Genomic DNA, 18,878 nt, shown 5'->3' with positions numbered 1-18,878 from the left:
AAAGTTTTTCACTGTTGAGTATGATGTTAACTGTGGGCTTTTTATATATAGTCCTTATATTGCATTAAGGGAAACTCTTTCCATACATAATTGTTGAGAGCTTTTTTAATCATAAAAGGTGTTGAATTTTTGTCAAATGTTTTTCTGCATCTATGGAGATAATTGTGTGATTTTTATTATTCATTCTGTTAATGTGGTGCATCACATTGATTGATTTGCATAGGTTGAACCATCCATGGCTCCCAGAGACAAATCTCTCTCAGTCACAGTGTGTGATCCTTTCAATGTACTGTTGGATTCAGTTTCTTAATACCTTGGTGAAAATTGCTGTATCCATGTTCATCACAGATATTGACCTGTAGTTTTCTCGTGTAGTTTTTGCCTGGCTTTGGTAGCAGTGTAACGCTGGACTTATAACATGAGTTTAGAAGTGTTCGCTCTTCTTTTTGGGGGGCAGAATTTAAAAATAATTGGTATTAATGCTTTGAAATTCATATATAAAGCCATCTGACCCTGGACTTTTCTCATTAGAGAGGAATTTGATTACATAATCAATCTCCTTATTTGTTATAGGTATGTTCAAGCATTCTATTTTTTCTTGATTTATTCTTGGGAGGTTGTATGTTTCTGGGAATTTATTTATTATTTCTTCTAAGTTGTCCACTTTGTTGGAGTATGTTTTAAATGAGTCTCAAAATCTTTTTTATATCTGTGGCATTAATTGTAATGTCTCTTCTTTCATTTCTGAGTTTATTTAAGTCTTCTTTTTTTCTGTGTTATTATTGCTGAGTTTGTCTATCTTGTTTGTCTTTTTAAAAAGCCAACTGAATTTTGTTGAATTTCTTTGCTATTCCATATTTCATTTATTTTTGCCCTGATCTTTATTTCTTTATTTCTGCCAATTTTAGGTTTAGTTTGTTAATTTTTCTAGTTCCTTCAGGTGTACAGTTGGTTGAGATCATTTTTTCTTTTTTAAAATAGATTTCACTATAAACCTCCCTTATCATACTGCTTTTACTTTATCCTATAAGTTTTGGTAGGTTGTGTTTTCACAAATTTTAGTAAGTTCATTTTCACTTGTATCAGTGTTTTATAATTTCTTTTGATTTCTCTTTTGACTCAATAGTTGTTTAATTTCCTTGCATTTGTGAATTTTCCCAATTTCCTTTTGTTAATGATATCTAGTTTTATTCCATTGTGCTTAGAAAATATTCTTGGAATAAATTCAATCATTTTAAATTTCTTAATACTTATATGTGACTATGTCATTTATTCTAAAGAAGGTTCTGTGTGTGCTTGAAAGGAATGTATATTATATTACTGCTGGATTCTGTGTACATGTCTGTTAGGTATATTTGGCCCCCAGTGTTATTCAAGTCTGCTGTTCCCTATAAATTTACTTTCTGGATGATCTATCAATTGTTGAAAGTGGGGTATTGAAGTTTTGTATTATTGTGTTTCTGTTTTCTCCTAATAACTGCTAATGTTGCTTCATATATTACATAATTTAATGTTGAGTGCAAATATATTTATATTTGTTATAGCTTCTTGTTGGATTAACCCTTTTATCATTATTTGATGACCTCCTTTGTCTTTTGTAAGTTTTTTAATTAAAGCCTACTTTTTTAATAAATGTAGACACTCCTGGTATCCTTTGGTTATGATTAGCAAGAAATATGTTTTTCCATTTCTTTCCCTTCACCAATATGTGAGGATTTAAATCCAAGGAAAATCTCTTGCAGACAGCATATAGTTGGGTCTCGGTTTTTTAAAAATCCATTCAGGCCAGGCACGGTGGCTCACGCCTGTAATCCCAGCACTTTGGGAGGCCGAGGCAGGTGGATCACGAGGTCAAGAGATTGAGACCATCCTGGCCAGCATCCTGGCCGTCTCTACTAAAAATACAAAAAATTAGCTGGGCGTGGTAGCGGGCACCTATAGTTCCAGCTACTTGGGAGGCTGAGGCAGGAGAATGGCATGAACCCAGGAGGTGGAGCTTGCAGTGAGCCGAGATCACGCCACTGCACTCCAGACTGGGCGACAGAGTGAGAGTCCATCTCAAAAAAAAAAAAAAAAAAAAAATCCATTCACTCCCTCCTTATCTTTTAACTGGTGAGTTTAATCCATTTACACTTAAAATAATTATTAATAGTAAGGCTAATGATTACCATTTTATTGTTTTGTTTTGTAGTTCTCTTGTTCTCTTGTAGTCTTTCTTTGTGGCTTGATAATTTTTATACTGCTATGCTTTGATGCTATTTTATCTTTCGTGTATCTACCATAGGTTTTTTTCTTTGTTATCATGAGGTTTGTATCAAACCTCTTAATAAAGTCTATTTTAAGCTGCTATAAATTATTGTCAAACACATGTACATTTCTGCACTTTTACTGTCCCCTCCCATATTTTGTCACTGATATCATACTTTTCATATTGTATATTCAGTAACAAATTTTGTTTAGACTTAATATTTTGTTTCAATTCAAACAATAATACAAAATAATAATAATAAAATAAATTTTGTTTCAATTCAAAAAACTTCCTTCAGCACTTCTTGTAAGGTAGGCCTAGTGGTGATGAACTCCTTCAATTTTTGTTTATCTGTAAATGTCTTTATCTCTCTTTTATTTTTTGAATAAGCATTTTGCTAGGCATAGTATTTTTGGTTGTCACGTTTTGGGTTTTTTATTGTTGTTTATATGGTGTTCTGAATATACCATCTCATTTTCTTCCAGCCCACAAGGTTTCTGATGTATCTTGATGTAAATTTCTTTCATTTCTATCTACGTGCAGATTTTTGGGCTTCCTAAGAATTGGTATCCATTTCTTTCTCCAGATTTGTGACATGTTCAGTCATTATTTTATACACTTTCTTCCCTCTTTTCTCTCTGTCTGTCTCTGTTAACTTTGTAAGATATCCATAATGCGTTATATTGTTTTACTTGATGGTGTCTCATCAGTCCCATAGAGTTTCTTCACACTTTTTTTTCTTTTCTTTTCATCTCTCTGACTGGACACTTTCAAATGACCTGTCTTTAATTTCACTAATTCTTTCTTCTGCTTGACTGAGTCTACTGTTGAAACTCTCTATTGAATTTTTCAGTTAATTCATTATAACACTGAACTCTACAATCCCCCTTCCGCCCTTCCCCTCTTCCTTCCTTCCTGTTTTTGACAGGAGTTTCACTCTTGTTGCCCAGGCTGCACTGCAATGGTGCGATCTCAGCTCACTGTAACCTCTGCCTCCCAGGTTCAAGCAATTCTCCTGCCTCAGCCTCCCAAGCAGCTGAGATTACAGGCACCTGCCATCATGCCTGGCTTTTTTTTTTTTTTTTTTTTTTGTATTTTTAGTAGAGACAGAGTTTTACCATGTTAACCAGGCTGGCCTTGAACTTCTGACCTTGGGTGATCCACCTGCCTTGGCCTCTGAAAGTGCTGGGATTACAGGCATGAGTCACTGCACCCAGCCTACAACTTCATTTTGGTTAATGTTTTCTATTTCTTGTTGGTTAATAGTTTCTATTTCTTTAACATCCCATTTTTTATGTATTGTTTTTCTGATTTCATTTAGTTATTTGTCAATGTTCTTTTGTAGTTCACTAAGATTCTTTAAGAATATTATTTTGAATTCTTTGTGAGGCAGTTTGCAGATTTCCATTTCTTTAGGTTTGGTTGCTAGAGAGAGCTTTATTAGTTTCCTTTGATGGTAGAATGTTTCCCTTATTCTTCATTGTCCTTATATACTTATGTTGGTGCTTGTGCATTTTAAGAAGCAGTTACATCTAAAACAATCTTCTCATCTTCATAGGCTGGCTTTAGGAATTAAAGGTCTTCACCAGTCAGTGCACCCGGGGATTCTGGGGCTCTGACTGGTGTCTATGGCTGGTGAAGCCTGCTGACCAGTGTCTACTGGCTCTAAAGTCAGATGAGGCCGATGGGGTCCAAGGTCAGGTGAGGCCAGCTGGTCTGCTGGGGCCAAATGGAAGAAGATGTTGTTAGGTGAAGATGATGACAGGTCTACAGTCAGTCAAGGCCAATGGTAGGGGCTATGGGGCTACTGCCAATCTCTGTTTGCCCACCACTAACAGCTCTACCCTCCCCCTTTTTTTTGTTGTTGTTGTTCCTAGTTGTCCCATGATGATTTAGCTGTGCTAATTCTCCCATATTCTGACTGAGGCAAGATAGAAGTGCACCTCTCAGGCAACACCCTGAAATGCTGAGGAAAATGAACATTCATCTCAGACTCTCCTTCCCCCACTGGATAAATGGGAGGCCAAAAAGATCCTTCTCACTGTGATGCTCTGCTAGCTTGGGGAAAGGGTGACAAAAGTAAAGTAAAATTGTTCCTTTTATCCTTTTAACATTCTTCCCCAGATTTTGCACTCTACTGGGTGCTGTAACCTCTCCCCTGGGTTCTGGAATTCTCACAAAGGCATTATTATCCATGAATAGTTACTAAATTGGTGCTTCTGAGGGAGGGCTAGAACTGAGAATCTCCTATTCTTCCATCTTGCTGACATCACACTCCTCTCTATATATTGTTTTTGTATATCTCTTTGTACAGCTTTCTTAGTAGATGCTTTAACATACCACAGTCAATTAATGTCACAACCATGTAATGTCACCAATTTACCAAATCAGGTGAAGTATGGAAACCTTATCCCTCTTAACATCCCTTTACACTCCTGTTTATAATTCTTAAGTATACATTCTATATATATTTAGAACAACCTGAGACAGTGTTATAATTTTTGCTTACACAGTATTTATAATACTCAAGAGAAAGAAAGTGTATTTCGTTTACCCATATTTTTGCTTACCATGTTCTTTCTTCCTTCCTGATATTCCACAGCCTTCTTTTATCATTTTCTTTCTATGTAGAGAGCTTCCTTTAGCTATTATTTTAGGGGAGGTATGCTAGTAATAGATTCTCTTAGTTTTCCTCTATCTGAGTATATATTAATTCCTTCTTCATTCCTGAGGAATATTTTCATTGTCATAGAATTATGATTTGATAGTGTTATTTTCTTTCTGAGCTTGAAAAATATTTTGCAACTTGCTTATATTCTTTACGGTTTTTGGTGCAAAATTTTGTCACTCTCATTGTTTTTCACCTATAGGTAAAGTGTTGTCTTTCTTCTTCGTTTTCCAGATTTTTTTCTTTGCCTTCAGTTTTAAGAAGTTTAGTTAAGATATTTTTTGGCATTGGATTTCTTTGGGCTGATTTGGGGTTTTCTCAGCTTCTTAAATCTGCAGATTTATGTCTATTGCAACATTTGGGAAGTTTTTAGCCATTATTTCTTAATCAAGCACCTTTTCAGTGCTGCACTCTGTTTTCTCGAGACTCTGATGACATGAAAGTTATATCTTTTATTATAATTCCATGGACACCTGAAGCTATGTTCATTTTTCAGTATTTTTTTCTGGTTGTTTATCTTGTAGGGGTTATAGCTCCTGTGTGGTATTAATTGGCACAGCTTTAGGGGTAGCCTTGTTATCACCCAGCAATGGTAAAAGTCTTGATCTCCATTAGTGTCAGAGGAGTCTGACACCACCTCAGCAGGGAGGGGCAGGAATGTTGTACTACAATGGGTTAGTAAGGGCTTATAACTGGCCAACAGAAATGAAATCCCTGGTTCCTTACTTGGCCTCCTTTGACATCACCCTACAGGGTGTTGGGTTGCTTCACTTGAGTCTCAAAAAGGTAGAGGTCTAAACTCCCCACCCAGACTTTGCTGCATGGGCGAATGTGAGACCACAGATTTTTCTGTACTTTGACTGCAGTAGAGTGGTTATTTTCTAAAAGTTATCAGTCTTGCTATGTTGATCCTTTCCTGTTCATTTAGATAGAGAGAGCAGGCTTCTGTTACGTTTTTTAATATGTATTTTTTTGTTTGCACCCTTTGTCCCTTCTGTGTTGCTGAACTTTCTCAGCTTCAGGTTTTGGATATATGAAGGTGTAGGGGTTCTTTCAGCTGCTAAGTATGTCTATGCCAATTATGTAGGCTGGCACTTGGGAAATGACTGGCCTAGCCTCCCAGCCTACATCTTTCTCCTGTGCTGGATGCTTCCTGCCCTCAAACATTGGACTCCAAGTTCTTCAGTTTTGAGACCCAGACTGGATCTCCTTGCTCCTCAAGCTTGCAGACAGACTATTGTGGGACCTTGTGATCATGTAAGTTAATACTTAATAAACTCCTCTTTATCTATCTATCTATCTATCTATCTATCTATCTATCTATCTATCTATCTATCCTATTAGTTCTGTCCCTCTGGGGAACCCTGACTAATAAAGAAGAAGAAAAACAAACCAGGAAAATGAAGAACTTACCACTGTGTCATTCCTTGCGTTTCAACTGTTCTATCCAGTCTGCCTCTTCTCTTTACCTTTTTAGTCTCTTGATGTTTTGTGTATAATTTTTAAGATATTAATATGTTTATTACATATAATATCTTAAGGAATTATATGTTTTACATTATATGTTTTAAGGAACATATATTTTAATGTTTTAGGGAATTAATATGTTTATTACAGATCATACAATTTAATTATATAATACATAGTAATTACTACTATATAATGTCCAGGATATTTAATTGTACTTAGCTAGAGGAATATCTACTCTATCTTCCTAGAAATGGAAGCCCTATGTGCTTATTTTTCCACACATAATTTGTTGACATAAAAATGTTATGTTTTCCTTCCACTATAATATTTTCTATCGATTTATTCTTATATTTATCAAAGTATTTATGGTATATGTTTTTGCATAATACTATTGTGCACATTAATGGTCAGAACTAAAATATCATTATTGTGGCAGTTACTTTTTATATCAATGAAAGAGTTCCTATCTATGCCATTTAATGCTTTATATACTGAATTCTACATTGTTTGAAACTAATGTTAAGTATTTGCTTTGTTCTACTTAATATGTATTTGCTTAGCATTTTATGTTGCTCTGTTCACCATTACTTTGGTTTTTGGAATCAATCTTGCCAATAAACAACTTTATTTCAGTTTTTACATTCATTTATAATACACTTACAATTTACTTACATTTACATTCAGGTAACATCCATAAATGTAAATATGTAATTTTCATAAGCCATAATCTTACTTTTGACACTTTTATGGTTTTTTCATATAGACTGTTTAACTGTATATTCTTTTTTATCTTTTGTATTTTTTGAAAGCAAAAACACGTTAAATTTTACAAAAATTATTTAATCTATATTACTCTATTGAGTGAATTATAAATTTACTTTTAAATAGTTTTTGGTAATTATACATATGATTTTTATATTTTGTTTGACATTTACATTAAAAGAACAAATGGATGCTAAATGCTCAAGCTAAAAATCTCTACCTTAAAATATCAACCTTGTACTGCATTATCAATTTGTTTTTCTCTGTGTGACAGAAATATTAGTTGCCTTACAAGAATCTTCCTTCTTTTTTATTAATAGAATATTGGTTTTGTTTAGGAAGTAAATGTGTCCACTTAAAAATACTCATCAAACCAGATTCCATTCTACCTAGTGGTAGTCATGTGAGGCAGTTCCAGTGGTAGAAGTCTATCAAGTAAGACATTTGCAGGAGCTATTATTTCCTAATATAAAATGAACGGACTTCACTGGCATGTGATTTTTGTTCTCATCAATCCCTTTTTTTCTGCCCTAAGCACATTCTTGGATGTGAAGTTCATTGCCTATGAGAGGTAGGGGGACTGTCCACTTGCTAAAGGTGGCAGAGCAGGAAGCTAGAATAAACTTGGTCCTTCATGATTTCCTTGAGCAACTACAAGGAAGGACTTCCTATATCCTAACTTTCTGTAACATGATGAAAATAAAATCCTTGTTTAGATGGATTTCTATTACATGTAAACAAAATGCAATACTGGCTGATAGCACTGGTTTCTTGCCCATATCACTCTGATCTTTAAAAAGTTACATATATACAACAATCAAAATATAAATATATATCCTTCTATGATATGATTTTAGATAACTAAGCACTTCAAATTTGTAAAGTTACTTTGATTTCGTATAGCAAAGAAGAACCCATGCTTCCTTGTTTTTTTCTGACTCAAAAAATAAAGGTTAGAAATCATTTTATGTCACAATTAAGGATAAAATCCTTCTGGATATTTTTATTGTGTTATAAGGCACAAGCTTTAATTACACTATTAGATTTGTCTCTTTTCAAATGAGCATATGCTTCTTTAATTTCTATATTCAAGCTCTCCTTGAATGTAGAATACCAATTATATAAAATAATTGTGTGAACTCTTACAAGGCTCATTATTTTTCTGTTTTCATAATATTCTTATACTCATTAATAAGTGCAATGTTCTAAAACATATATTTCAAACATTACTAAACAATTATCTCCATAGGTTCATATTTATTCCTTCTCAAGAGTTATTTTTGTTGCTGTAAATTAAATAAAATACAAAACATTTCAATGATCAAAGAATAATCAAAAGAACTTTGCTTAGTGGAAGTAATGAACACAAATTTATAGGTGGCCTCAAAAATTGTTATTCAAACAGATTTCTTTAAATCTTCACAACTCATAAAAATCATGTCAGCATTTGGTATGCCTATATCTCTTTAAGTCTTACTCCATTTGTGTTACCGTCCATTCATACTTCTTCACAATGATTTTCTCCAATTATTTCCTCATTTATGACATTTTCAGTCTCTTTCTCTTTCTAATCAAAACTCATTTATCCTCAGTTTATAAATATGGTAAGTTATATATTTGGTAAGTTAAAGTGAGGCAAGTATCACTTCACTTTAATAAATCTTTCATAAATTCTATTTCCTATAGTTAAAGCTTTATTTTTCTTCTGTCCAAAATATTCTCAGTAAAGGTTCTATACTTGGCAATTATATATAACCCACCGCAATTTCATGTCCAACAACTGCAAGCTATTGAAATTCTAAAGATGTGACATCCTCTTTACCATAAAAAATTCTTCCAATATGTTTTTTTTTCTTTTCTATTTAACTTTTTTTTTTACTCTTACCTGCTGAGATCAATTATCCTTTATCTTCATTGGTTACACTGCTTTCTACCCACAAAATGAGACAGTGCCCCAAGGTTGTGTCCTTAGTTTTCAGCCTTTATTGATCCCTGTATTTACCTGAGAGAACTACGCTTTAACTATGACCCCAAGCAAATACTCCTGAATTTACAATCAAGTCCAGAACACTATTTCTGAATTTTTGTTTTTCATTTCCAATGTCTAGTTATTATTTCTTCTTTAATATCCTGCCTCAAAGAAGTATGACCAAACTTATCTTTTTACCAAAAGTCTTTAAGTGCTGCCATTTCTGTTAAATAAGTTCTTTTCTGTCCCAGTTATCCAGCTTCAAAATAGTAGAGGAGTATTTCCACACTTATTCTTCTCCTCTTTCCACACTCAGTGTCAAAAGTACACTCAAATCTCTGCACTGTCATTTGTGATGCAATGTTGACTGCAGACTTGTTGAAATCCCAGCTCATGACTCATTTTCTGTCCAATATTGGGTAAGTTCCTAAACCTCACTATGCTTCATTTTCTCCTGTAAAATAAAACTAACACTTTTCCACATCCAAGGAAACAATGAGGAATAAATATTTTTCAAAAAGGCCTTCCCCATCCACCCTAGCTAATGTAGCCCAAATCTCTACCCCTTTCAGTCTGTGTTAATGCCTTACTTTCTTTTCTTTAGCAACTAACACTAGCTGACATTTTATGGTTGTTTTGTTTTATTTTTGTTTCCAGATTTGTCTATTCTCTGTGCCTTTCCCTTGGACTTAATGAGGACAAGAATTTTGTCAGTATTATTTACCACTGAATCTCCAAGTCCCAGACAGTCCTTTTCATATATTAGGTACTCAGTATATACTTGGTGAAAGAATGAAGAAATAAAATGTATAAAGCGCCTACCACAATGGCATTCACTGAATATGTGTCTGTCCTCTACACTGTGTTCTTTCTTCTTTATTACTGGTATCTGCCTATATCAATCCTAATCACATCATTTTGAACCTACAGTAATTGATCCCCTTGCCCTCATTTGGCTTCTATCCTCCACTAATCTGCTAGCAAAATGTTGGGTTGATCACCTTTTAAAAACCTTGTCAATACCATTTATTCATAGAGCACTTACTATGAGGGACCTACCCTAATTTTCCTACTCAAATAATTTCAATTAATCTTCATTATATTCATCAAGTCTAAGCTCTTTAGTAGGTCATCCAAGTTCTTTCTCAATGCTCACTGCCCAACTTTCCATTACTTCCTTAAATGAATCTCAGTCACTTCGATTATCCTTAAAAGGGTCATGCATGTTGCCACCTTTCATTATGCCATACTACGCAACTGAAGTACCTAAGTGAAATTCTTTATTTAGGGCCCAGGTTAAGATATCAGACTTAAATACTACCTTGTTTTTTATATTTTTAACTATTAGTACAAAATTATTACCAAAATCCTAAATTTTTAAAACTATTACAAAATCACTAATATGTCCCTAATTAAAAAAATTATATGCAGTAATAAAATTCTTCCAACTTTGTAATTTTGTTTTTCCACGCATAATCACTGTTCAATGTTTATATATTCTTTTAGATATACTCACTGTTCAAAATTATGTTCTATTCTTCCTCAAAATTTCTACACACATATATGTGACTTCACATATCTTTAGAACATATTATAAACATTTCCTGCAACTTATTGTTACTATATCTTGTACCTAATTTAAGCCCCTTTTTAACTCTTAAATGATTTGTTCTAATATTTATTCATGTGTTATAAAGAACGTTTCCTTATGTTTTTGTAAATCCACTTAATTAGTCTGTATCCGTTAACTTGGTATCAACTTTTCACAATCACTTCTTCTAACATTTTATAAATCAACAGATAATGATGGTTTTATCTTGTCAAATAACCAAATCAATTGTGTAAGAATTAAATATTTTATCTTCTAATAATAATCTAAGTCATCCTTTAACGCTCTTAAAAAACATTAAGTATTTCTCAATGGAGTCTTTCATATACCAAATTCTGAATAAATTAGAGATTTACTTTCAATTTAAAAAACAAAAATTTGTTTCTCTACAATTTGATCATTTCAGGCTTTGTTTAATGTAGTTGGCATGCAAACTTTTATAAAGTTTCAGATAGAAAGACATTACAAATATATTCATTGGTTTACATTATTTTATATAAATGATGCAAAAATATTAAAAAGTTTATATAATTTAGATATAGAACTCAGAAGCTAAAATTTTCCTTTTATACATTTAATTAAAATGAAACCCTAAAGAAGCCACTTACCTTTCTCAAAGCTGGGCAGAAATTAAAGAAAAGTCGATGGTTACATGCTTTGAATCTTTCAGGAAGATGCCAGTTCTGAATTATTTCTTCATCAGAAATCACATGATGATCCAGCGCTTTGAGAGGCCATATACTGTTAACAAGAACATGTCTATATCCTTTTTTAAGGCTTACTGGACAATCAAACATAGTGAGGGCAATGAGGGTTGGACAGGCAGATAATACACATATATTCTTTAACTTTGCAAACCCATTGTCATGAAGATAGAGTAGTTTTAGGTTCTTCAATCCATTCCAAAATTTGGTATTTGGTAGACTCTTTATCTGAAATATTATTAAAAATCTTTTAAATTCCAAAATTACTTTTTTCGAATAGCACAGAAAATGGTAAAATATTACACATATAAAATTCAATATTCCCCAAATAGCAAGTTTCTAATTAATAAGCAAACAGAGTATTTATAATTATCCAATGATGGCCAGTTGAAAACCATAATACACTGGGTATCTGAGATAATTTATTATTATTCACGTAGTAAAATGCATAACCATACTTTTTTGTTCAAAGAAAATTTCTTTGTAATAGGTTGACTCTTTAAACTTTTCTAAAATACTTTCCTTACCTAAGGAAAATTAAGGAATCATGAGGCATTCTTAATCCAGGCTATAGATTTAAGTAGTGAAACATACCAGATTACACACTATTTATGTATTTTCATTTACATCAAAGTGTCCGTATTTATATACATCTTACATGCTTTTAATTTATTGTTAAATTTTTGTTTATATTTTAGACAAAAAACCATGTTGAAGAAATACTGTGGATAGGTAACATAAGTACTTATTATAAGACTGAAATTTCATTTATATGAAAATATCTGAAATGGCTATTGCTTACCTGATTTCCATGGAGATCAAGTTTGATTAATTTTATACAACTTTGAAGTGGATGAATATCTGTAATAAAATTGTTTGAGAAGATGCATACTCTAAGAGAGATGCAAGACTGCAAATTTTCCATAGACTTTAAATGAAGGCCATTGAACTTCACAAAAACAAAATCTTTTTGACCTTCTCTTATGTTTTCATTATAGTGACTCCATTCTTCATGACTGGTTAGCTCTTCTGTGATTGTTCCATGAAACATCTAGGAAAGATAAGAAAGTGCTTTGATTTTTTTTTTTCCACTTTCAAAAATTTACCTGAAAACAAACAAAATTTTGCCAAGAGATAGTGCAAGTAAAAGGTGTTATTAAAGTTACAATTTAAAAAAACTCATTCTTATAGAACTTTCTATCCCAAAATAACTTAAATATCTAACATTTCAATAACAGCCAATCAGAATGTTATCACTGCCCTCACCAGTGAACGAACTAATTAGCAAGAGGAAGACAAACTTCCATTTTCATAGAATATTTGAAAAATTCAGTGAAGAAACTGAGATAAAATCATCCCTTCTAGACGAGACAACTAACAACAAACAAATGAAACCATACTTTATATAACTCGTATGATAATTTTTGTTAAAATATACTGTTAAAGAAATACACTGAATAATAAACAAATCAGGAGAGTGATAATCTTTGTGAAAGAGGCTGAACAATGCAGCCAGATAAAATAAAGGTGCTATACAGGCCTTCAAATGTTATCAACAATATTTGTGTCTTAAAGAGAAAATTTGTTGTCACAATATTTACATTCAATTCAATTAGGAAATTAGGCTCAGAATTCTAATAGCTTTAAATTTTGACTACTTAAATTTATCTAAAATATTTGGACAAATGGTTTTTAATATAATTTTACACAGTATTTCTCATATATGTGAATTTTCACTTATTAAGAGTAATTTCAGCTTTCATAAAAGGTAGTCAGTGATAGGTGAGAAGAGAATGTATGAGCTGAAGTGGTCTATTTGGAAGTATGTTTTAAGATCAACATTCCCCAATGGAAGAATCGATTTCTACGATGTGCAGATAAACTAAATCAGTGTGATTCAAATGAGAATAAATGTGAAAATCCAGATACACTCTTGTACTCTTTCAAGACACTGGTTACTTTATATATCATAACCAAGGCCTAAAACTAGAATCCTCCAGCTCTAAGTGTCAATGAATTAACTAGAAGGCAGATTCATGGGCCCCATCTCATATCTACTGTATCAGAATTTCTGGGCTAAGGGCAGAGGAATAATGTTAACAGATGATCGACGAACACCTTACGAAAGATTAGCCTCAACTACAAGTAAACCAGTCTTAAAAATATAGAGTCAGATATGGAATACACAGATATAAATAAATCTTTACAAATTAAACTCATGAAGCTCTATTGGTGCTGGGATGTAGGATAATATACACATCATTTGGACTTCCAAAATAGAAAAGATATAAGTCTTTCCTCATTTAAAGAAAGCTTAAATTTAAGGTTCCTCCAAGTCTTTAGAAAAATAACTCATTTTTTAAAGTACTGAATAACATTCCATCGCATGGATGCACTATGGTTTGGTTTATTTATCCATTCACCTATTGAAAATGTCTTGGCTGTTTCCAACTTTACACAATTATGAATAAAAGTGCTATAAAAATTTATGTGCAGGTTTTTGTGTGGATATGTTTTCAACTTACTTGGATAAATACCAAGGAGTTCGTTTGCTGAATCATATAATATATTTCATTTTGTAAAAAACTGCTACTGTCTTCCAATGTGGTTGTACCATTTGGACTCCCACCAGCAATTAATGAGAGATTTTATTGCTCCACAACCTCACCAGTACATAATGTTGTCAATGTTTTGATTTTGGTCATATTAATAGGTGAATAATGGTATCTCATTGCTTTAATTTGCAATTCCCTAATGATATATGATGTTGAGCATCTTTCATACATGTGGCTTATTAGCCACATGTATATCTTCCTTGGTGAGTTATCTGTTCAGATCTTTTGTCCATTATATTTTGATTGTGGTATTGTGTTATTGTTGAGTTTGAGTACTTTGTATTACTTCAGATACCAATCCTTTGTCAAATATGTGTTTTCCAAAGTTTTTTTTCCCCTTCTGTGGCTTGCCTTTTCATTTTCTTAATTTTCATTTCTTTTTTAGCTCACAAATGCATAAAAAGTCCTTGAAAGGGCTGGGCGCAGTGGCTCACGCCTGTAATCTCAGCACTTTGGGAGGCTGAGGCGGGCGGATTACTAGGTCAGGAGATCAAGACCATCCTGGCTAATACGGTGAAACCCCGTCTCTACTAAAAATACAAAAAATTAGCCGGACGTGGTGGCGGGCGCCTGTGGTCCCAGCTACTCGGGAGGCTGAGGCAGGAGAATGGCGTGAACCCAGGAGGTTGCACTACAGCCTGGGCGACAGAGCAAGACTACGTCTCAAAAAAAAAAAAAAAAAAAAAGTCCTTGAAAAACCAACACCGATCAACATGGAACCTCAGAGATCTCATTTCTTCACATAATGCTAAAGGTGGCTTTATACTGTTAATCGTGGCATTAGTACACAAATTATATACATGTACACAAAATTATATATATAATTATATTTAATATATAGCTATATAAATATATATAAATATTTTTATTTCAAAGGACTTATTTCTCACATTGATTATTCCATCTCTTAACAGTCTATTTTGAAATTTCTTTATGAAGATATTATCTTCTTCCTGGCATTTATTTTCAGGGATTCTCAACAGTGCTATTAATCAAATATAGTTAGTAATGTCTATAGATTCATCCACCAGGAATAATTGTTTATTTTAAACCTTCTGCATTAATGCTATCTATATGCCATTTGAACATGCCAATGAACTACTAATGGTATTATTCCAAAGTGGAGTTTTTTCTATTTTCCTTACTGATCTCAGATATATTAGAGAATTTTCCAAAATGAGAGGTTCTACACTTGTGTGAGACATTCAAATTTTAGCTATTAGATGAATAACCTTGTTAGTAGCTTTGTGACATTAACAAATACTGTTGTAATGAACCTGATAAAATAACATTGTCCCCTCCCACCAAAATTCTTAAATATGTTCAAATATTTTTCTACATAAAATTTGTAATATATAATAAGTGAATTGGTATGATTGGCACTCTTGCCTCACTTGAAAACTTCTTGTAAATAAGACATAGAGTTTGAGGAAGAAATGAAATATTGGTTCACACAAATCCAAATTTGGGATAATGCTCAGGATATTACATAATTCAATGCCTTTTTTTTCCATTTTGTACAACAGTTTACTTTCCAGTTTCAATCAAAAAGATGTCTATTAGAAAAAAAATTGTAAGAATTAACTACTAGTGTAATTAAGGATATATTAAATTCAAATTTGAGATCTTTTTGATGTTACTTAATGCAGTGTCTTTTCCTCCATTTTGTTCAACTGCCTACTTTTTAGCTCTAATCAATGACTATTATAAGCAAAAAAAAAACCACTAATCATCAGGGAAATGTAAATTAAAACCTTACTCCTGCAAGAATGGCCATAATTAAAAAGTCAAAAAACAACAGATGCTGTCGTGGATGTGGTGAAAAGGGAATACTGCTGGTGGGAATGTAAACTAGTATAACCACTATGGAAAACAGTATGGAAATTCCTTAAGGAACTAAAGGTAGAACTACCATTTGATCCAAAAATCCCACTACTGGGTATCTATCCAAAGGAAAAGAATTCATTATATAAAAAAGACACATGAACATACATGTTTATAGCAGCACAACTCACAATTGCAAAGATATGGTACAAACCTAAGTACCCATCAACTAATTAGTGGATTAAAAAAATGTGAGAGAGATATATAGATATATATATATGGGTATATGTTTATACACACACACACACACACCATGGAATACCACTCAGCCACAAAAAGGAACAAAACAATGTCTTCTGCAGCAACTTGGATGGAGCCCAGAAGGCTACTATTCAAAGTGAAGTAACTCAGGAATGGAAAACCAAATATCATAAGTTCTCACATATAAGTGTGAGCTAAGCTGTGAGGATGCAAAGGCCTAAGAATGATATAATGTACTTTGAGGACTCAAGGGTGAAGGTTGGGAGGGTCACGAGGTATAGAAGACTACATACTGGGTACAGTGCACACTGCTTGGGTGACAGGTACACTCAAATCTCAGAAATCATCACTAAAGAACCTATCCATGTAACAAAATAGCACCTGTACCCCAACAACTATTGAAATAAAAATTTAAAAACAACAAAAAAAGTCAAAAAATAACAGATGCTGGTGATGTTGTGGAGAAAAAGGAATGCTTATACATTGTTGGTGGGAGTGTAAATTAGTTCAACCATTGTGGAAGACAGTGTGGCAATTTCCCAAAGACCTAAAAACAGAAAGAACATTTGACCCAGCAATCCCATTACTGGGTATATACCTAAAGCAATAAAAATTGTTCTATTATAAAGACACATATACGTACGTTCACTGCACCACTATTCACAATAGCAAACACATGGAATCAACCTAAATGCCCATAAATGGTAGACCGGATAAAGAAAATGTGGTACATTTACACCATGGAATACTATACAACCATAAAAAGAATGAGATCATGTCCTTTACAGGAACATGGATAAAGCTGGAGGATATTATCCTTAGCCAAAAAATGCAGGGATAGAAAACCAAATGCTGCATTTTCTCCCTTATATGTGGAAGATAAATTATGAAAACACATGGGACACATAAAGGGGAACAACACACTGGGGCCTACTAGAGGGAGGAGAGTGGGAGGAGGGAGAGGATTAAGAAAAATAACTAATGGGCACTAGGCTTAACACCTGGGTGACTAAATCAATTGTACAACAAACTACCCTGAAACAAGTTTACCTATGTATCAAACCTGTACATCTATCCCTGAACTTAAAGCAAAAATTTTAAAAATCCAAACTATTAAGAACCCTGGCTTCTTAGTTAATGAAATGTGCTAACCTGCTATCTTAGGATGTCACACTTCTCTCTCAGTGTAACCTTCTTTGGCAAATTATTGTCTAGTCATTATTTAGACTCTGATTCTATCCCCACATCCCCAATTTAGTGATTACATATTTATATATGTTATTATTTAATGGCCCTGTTTTCCACTAAATTATATGTACCCTGTGAACAGAAAACTTGTTTTATGGTTAGGTAGTTTTTCAAATTTTTCCATAGGACCTGAACTAGAACTGAGTCAGGTTTCAATAAATGTCTCTTTCATACACATGTCTGTCTTTTCCTTTCCTCAGAGAAATAGCAAACTATGGGGAAGGAACCTTTAAAAGACTTCTAAGTACAAATGACAAAGTCTCTCCCATTTCGGTAGAAATCTATTGTAAATTCCTTTATTTTTAATTCTCCACAGCCAATAATCACTTGCAAAACAACAAAAAAGGTTTATTTTTCAATTATTTATGTAGTGTAACAAATCACTCCAAAATTTATTGGCTTAAAATAACCATCATTTTGTTACTCTGAAGATTCTGTGTGTTAACTCAGTTGAAGTAAGCAGTTCTCCAACTGACAGTGGCTGAAGCATCAGTTAGTTCACTCCTCCAGTGAACTGCTGGAAGGTTAGGTTCAGCTGGAATGCTGAGATGAACCAGTCTTTCTTTCCATACTGTCTCAGGACCTCTCTATGTTGACCTGTCCTCTCCATGTCATCTATCCATGTGTGTCTGAAATAGGGTAGCCAGACTTTCTACATGCTTAAGGGCTCCCAAAGCATAAAAGCAGAACCTGTCCAAACTTCCTAAGGCTTAGGTTCAACTGAAGCGTCTCCTCAGCCACATTCTACTGGTTACGACAAGTTCATTTTATTTTTCAAGCACCCTATAAACTAAGTACAGAAAAAGGAAATGAAATGTAAGTTGTTCTGAGATTGGTGATCTCAGGTAAATTATGTATCCTGTGCCTCAGTTTCCTTATCTGTTAAAAGAAGATAATAATAACAGCCCATAGAATTGTTATGAGGACGAAATGAGTCAACCTAAAGGGTTTAGAACAGTGTTTGGCACTTAATGATATGGTTGGGCTGTGTCCCCACCCAAATCTCATCTTAATTGTAGCTCCCATAATTTCCACTTGCTGTGGGAGAGACCCAGTAGGAGATAATTGAATGATGGTGGTAGTTTTCTCCATACCGTTCTTGTGGTAGTGAATAAGTCTCATGAGAGCTGATGGTTTTATAAGGGGAAACCCTTTTTTCTTTGTTCTCATTCTCTCTTGTCTGCTGCCATGTAAGATGTGACTTCCACCTTCTACCACGATTCTGAGGCCTCCCCAGCCACATGGAACTGTGAGTCCACTGAGCCTCTTTTTCTTTATAAATTACCCGGTGTTGAGTGTGTCTTTATCAGCAACATGAAAACAGACTAATACAGTAAGCACTACAAAATTAATTGAATGCCTAGTTCCATTAACAATTCAAGATAAAATATATGCTTCAAAAAGTGTATCAAGGGACCTGCAGTTTCCAGTATGGCATGTAAGGAGCTTGGAGTAGTCACTCCATCCTAACAACACATTAGAAAGCTGAACAAACTAAAA

The 18,878-nt window shown here is 33.5% G+C and overlaps 1 protein-coding gene across 1 annotated transcript in view; it reads right to left on the bottom strand.

Moving 5' to 3' along the window:
• Window positions 1-18,878, bottom strand: part of LRRIQ3 (leucine rich repeats and IQ motif containing 3) — a 172,502-nt gene that overhangs the window by 145,453 nt on the left and 8,171 nt on the right. Inside the window, exons 2-3 of the mRNA XM_003830588.5 lie at window positions 12,233-12,481; window positions 11,335-11,658 (exon numbers count right to left, since the gene is read on the bottom strand). Of these exons, the coding sequence (XP_003830636.1) occupies window positions 11,335-11,658; window positions 12,233-12,481 (573 nt within the window). The remainder of the gene's footprint in view (window positions 1-11,334; window positions 11,659-12,232; window positions 12,482-18,878) is intronic.

Source organism: Pan paniscus, chromosome 1 (assembly GCF_029289425.2).
Source record: "Pan paniscus chromosome 1, NHGRI_mPanPan1-v2.0_pri, whole genome shotgun sequence".
Classification (NCBI taxonomy): domain Eukaryota; kingdom Metazoa; phylum Chordata; class Mammalia; order Primates; family Hominidae; genus Pan; species Pan paniscus.
The sequence above is the reverse complement of the archived record's forward strand: the minus strand, read 5'-3'. Positions and strand labels throughout refer to the sequence as shown.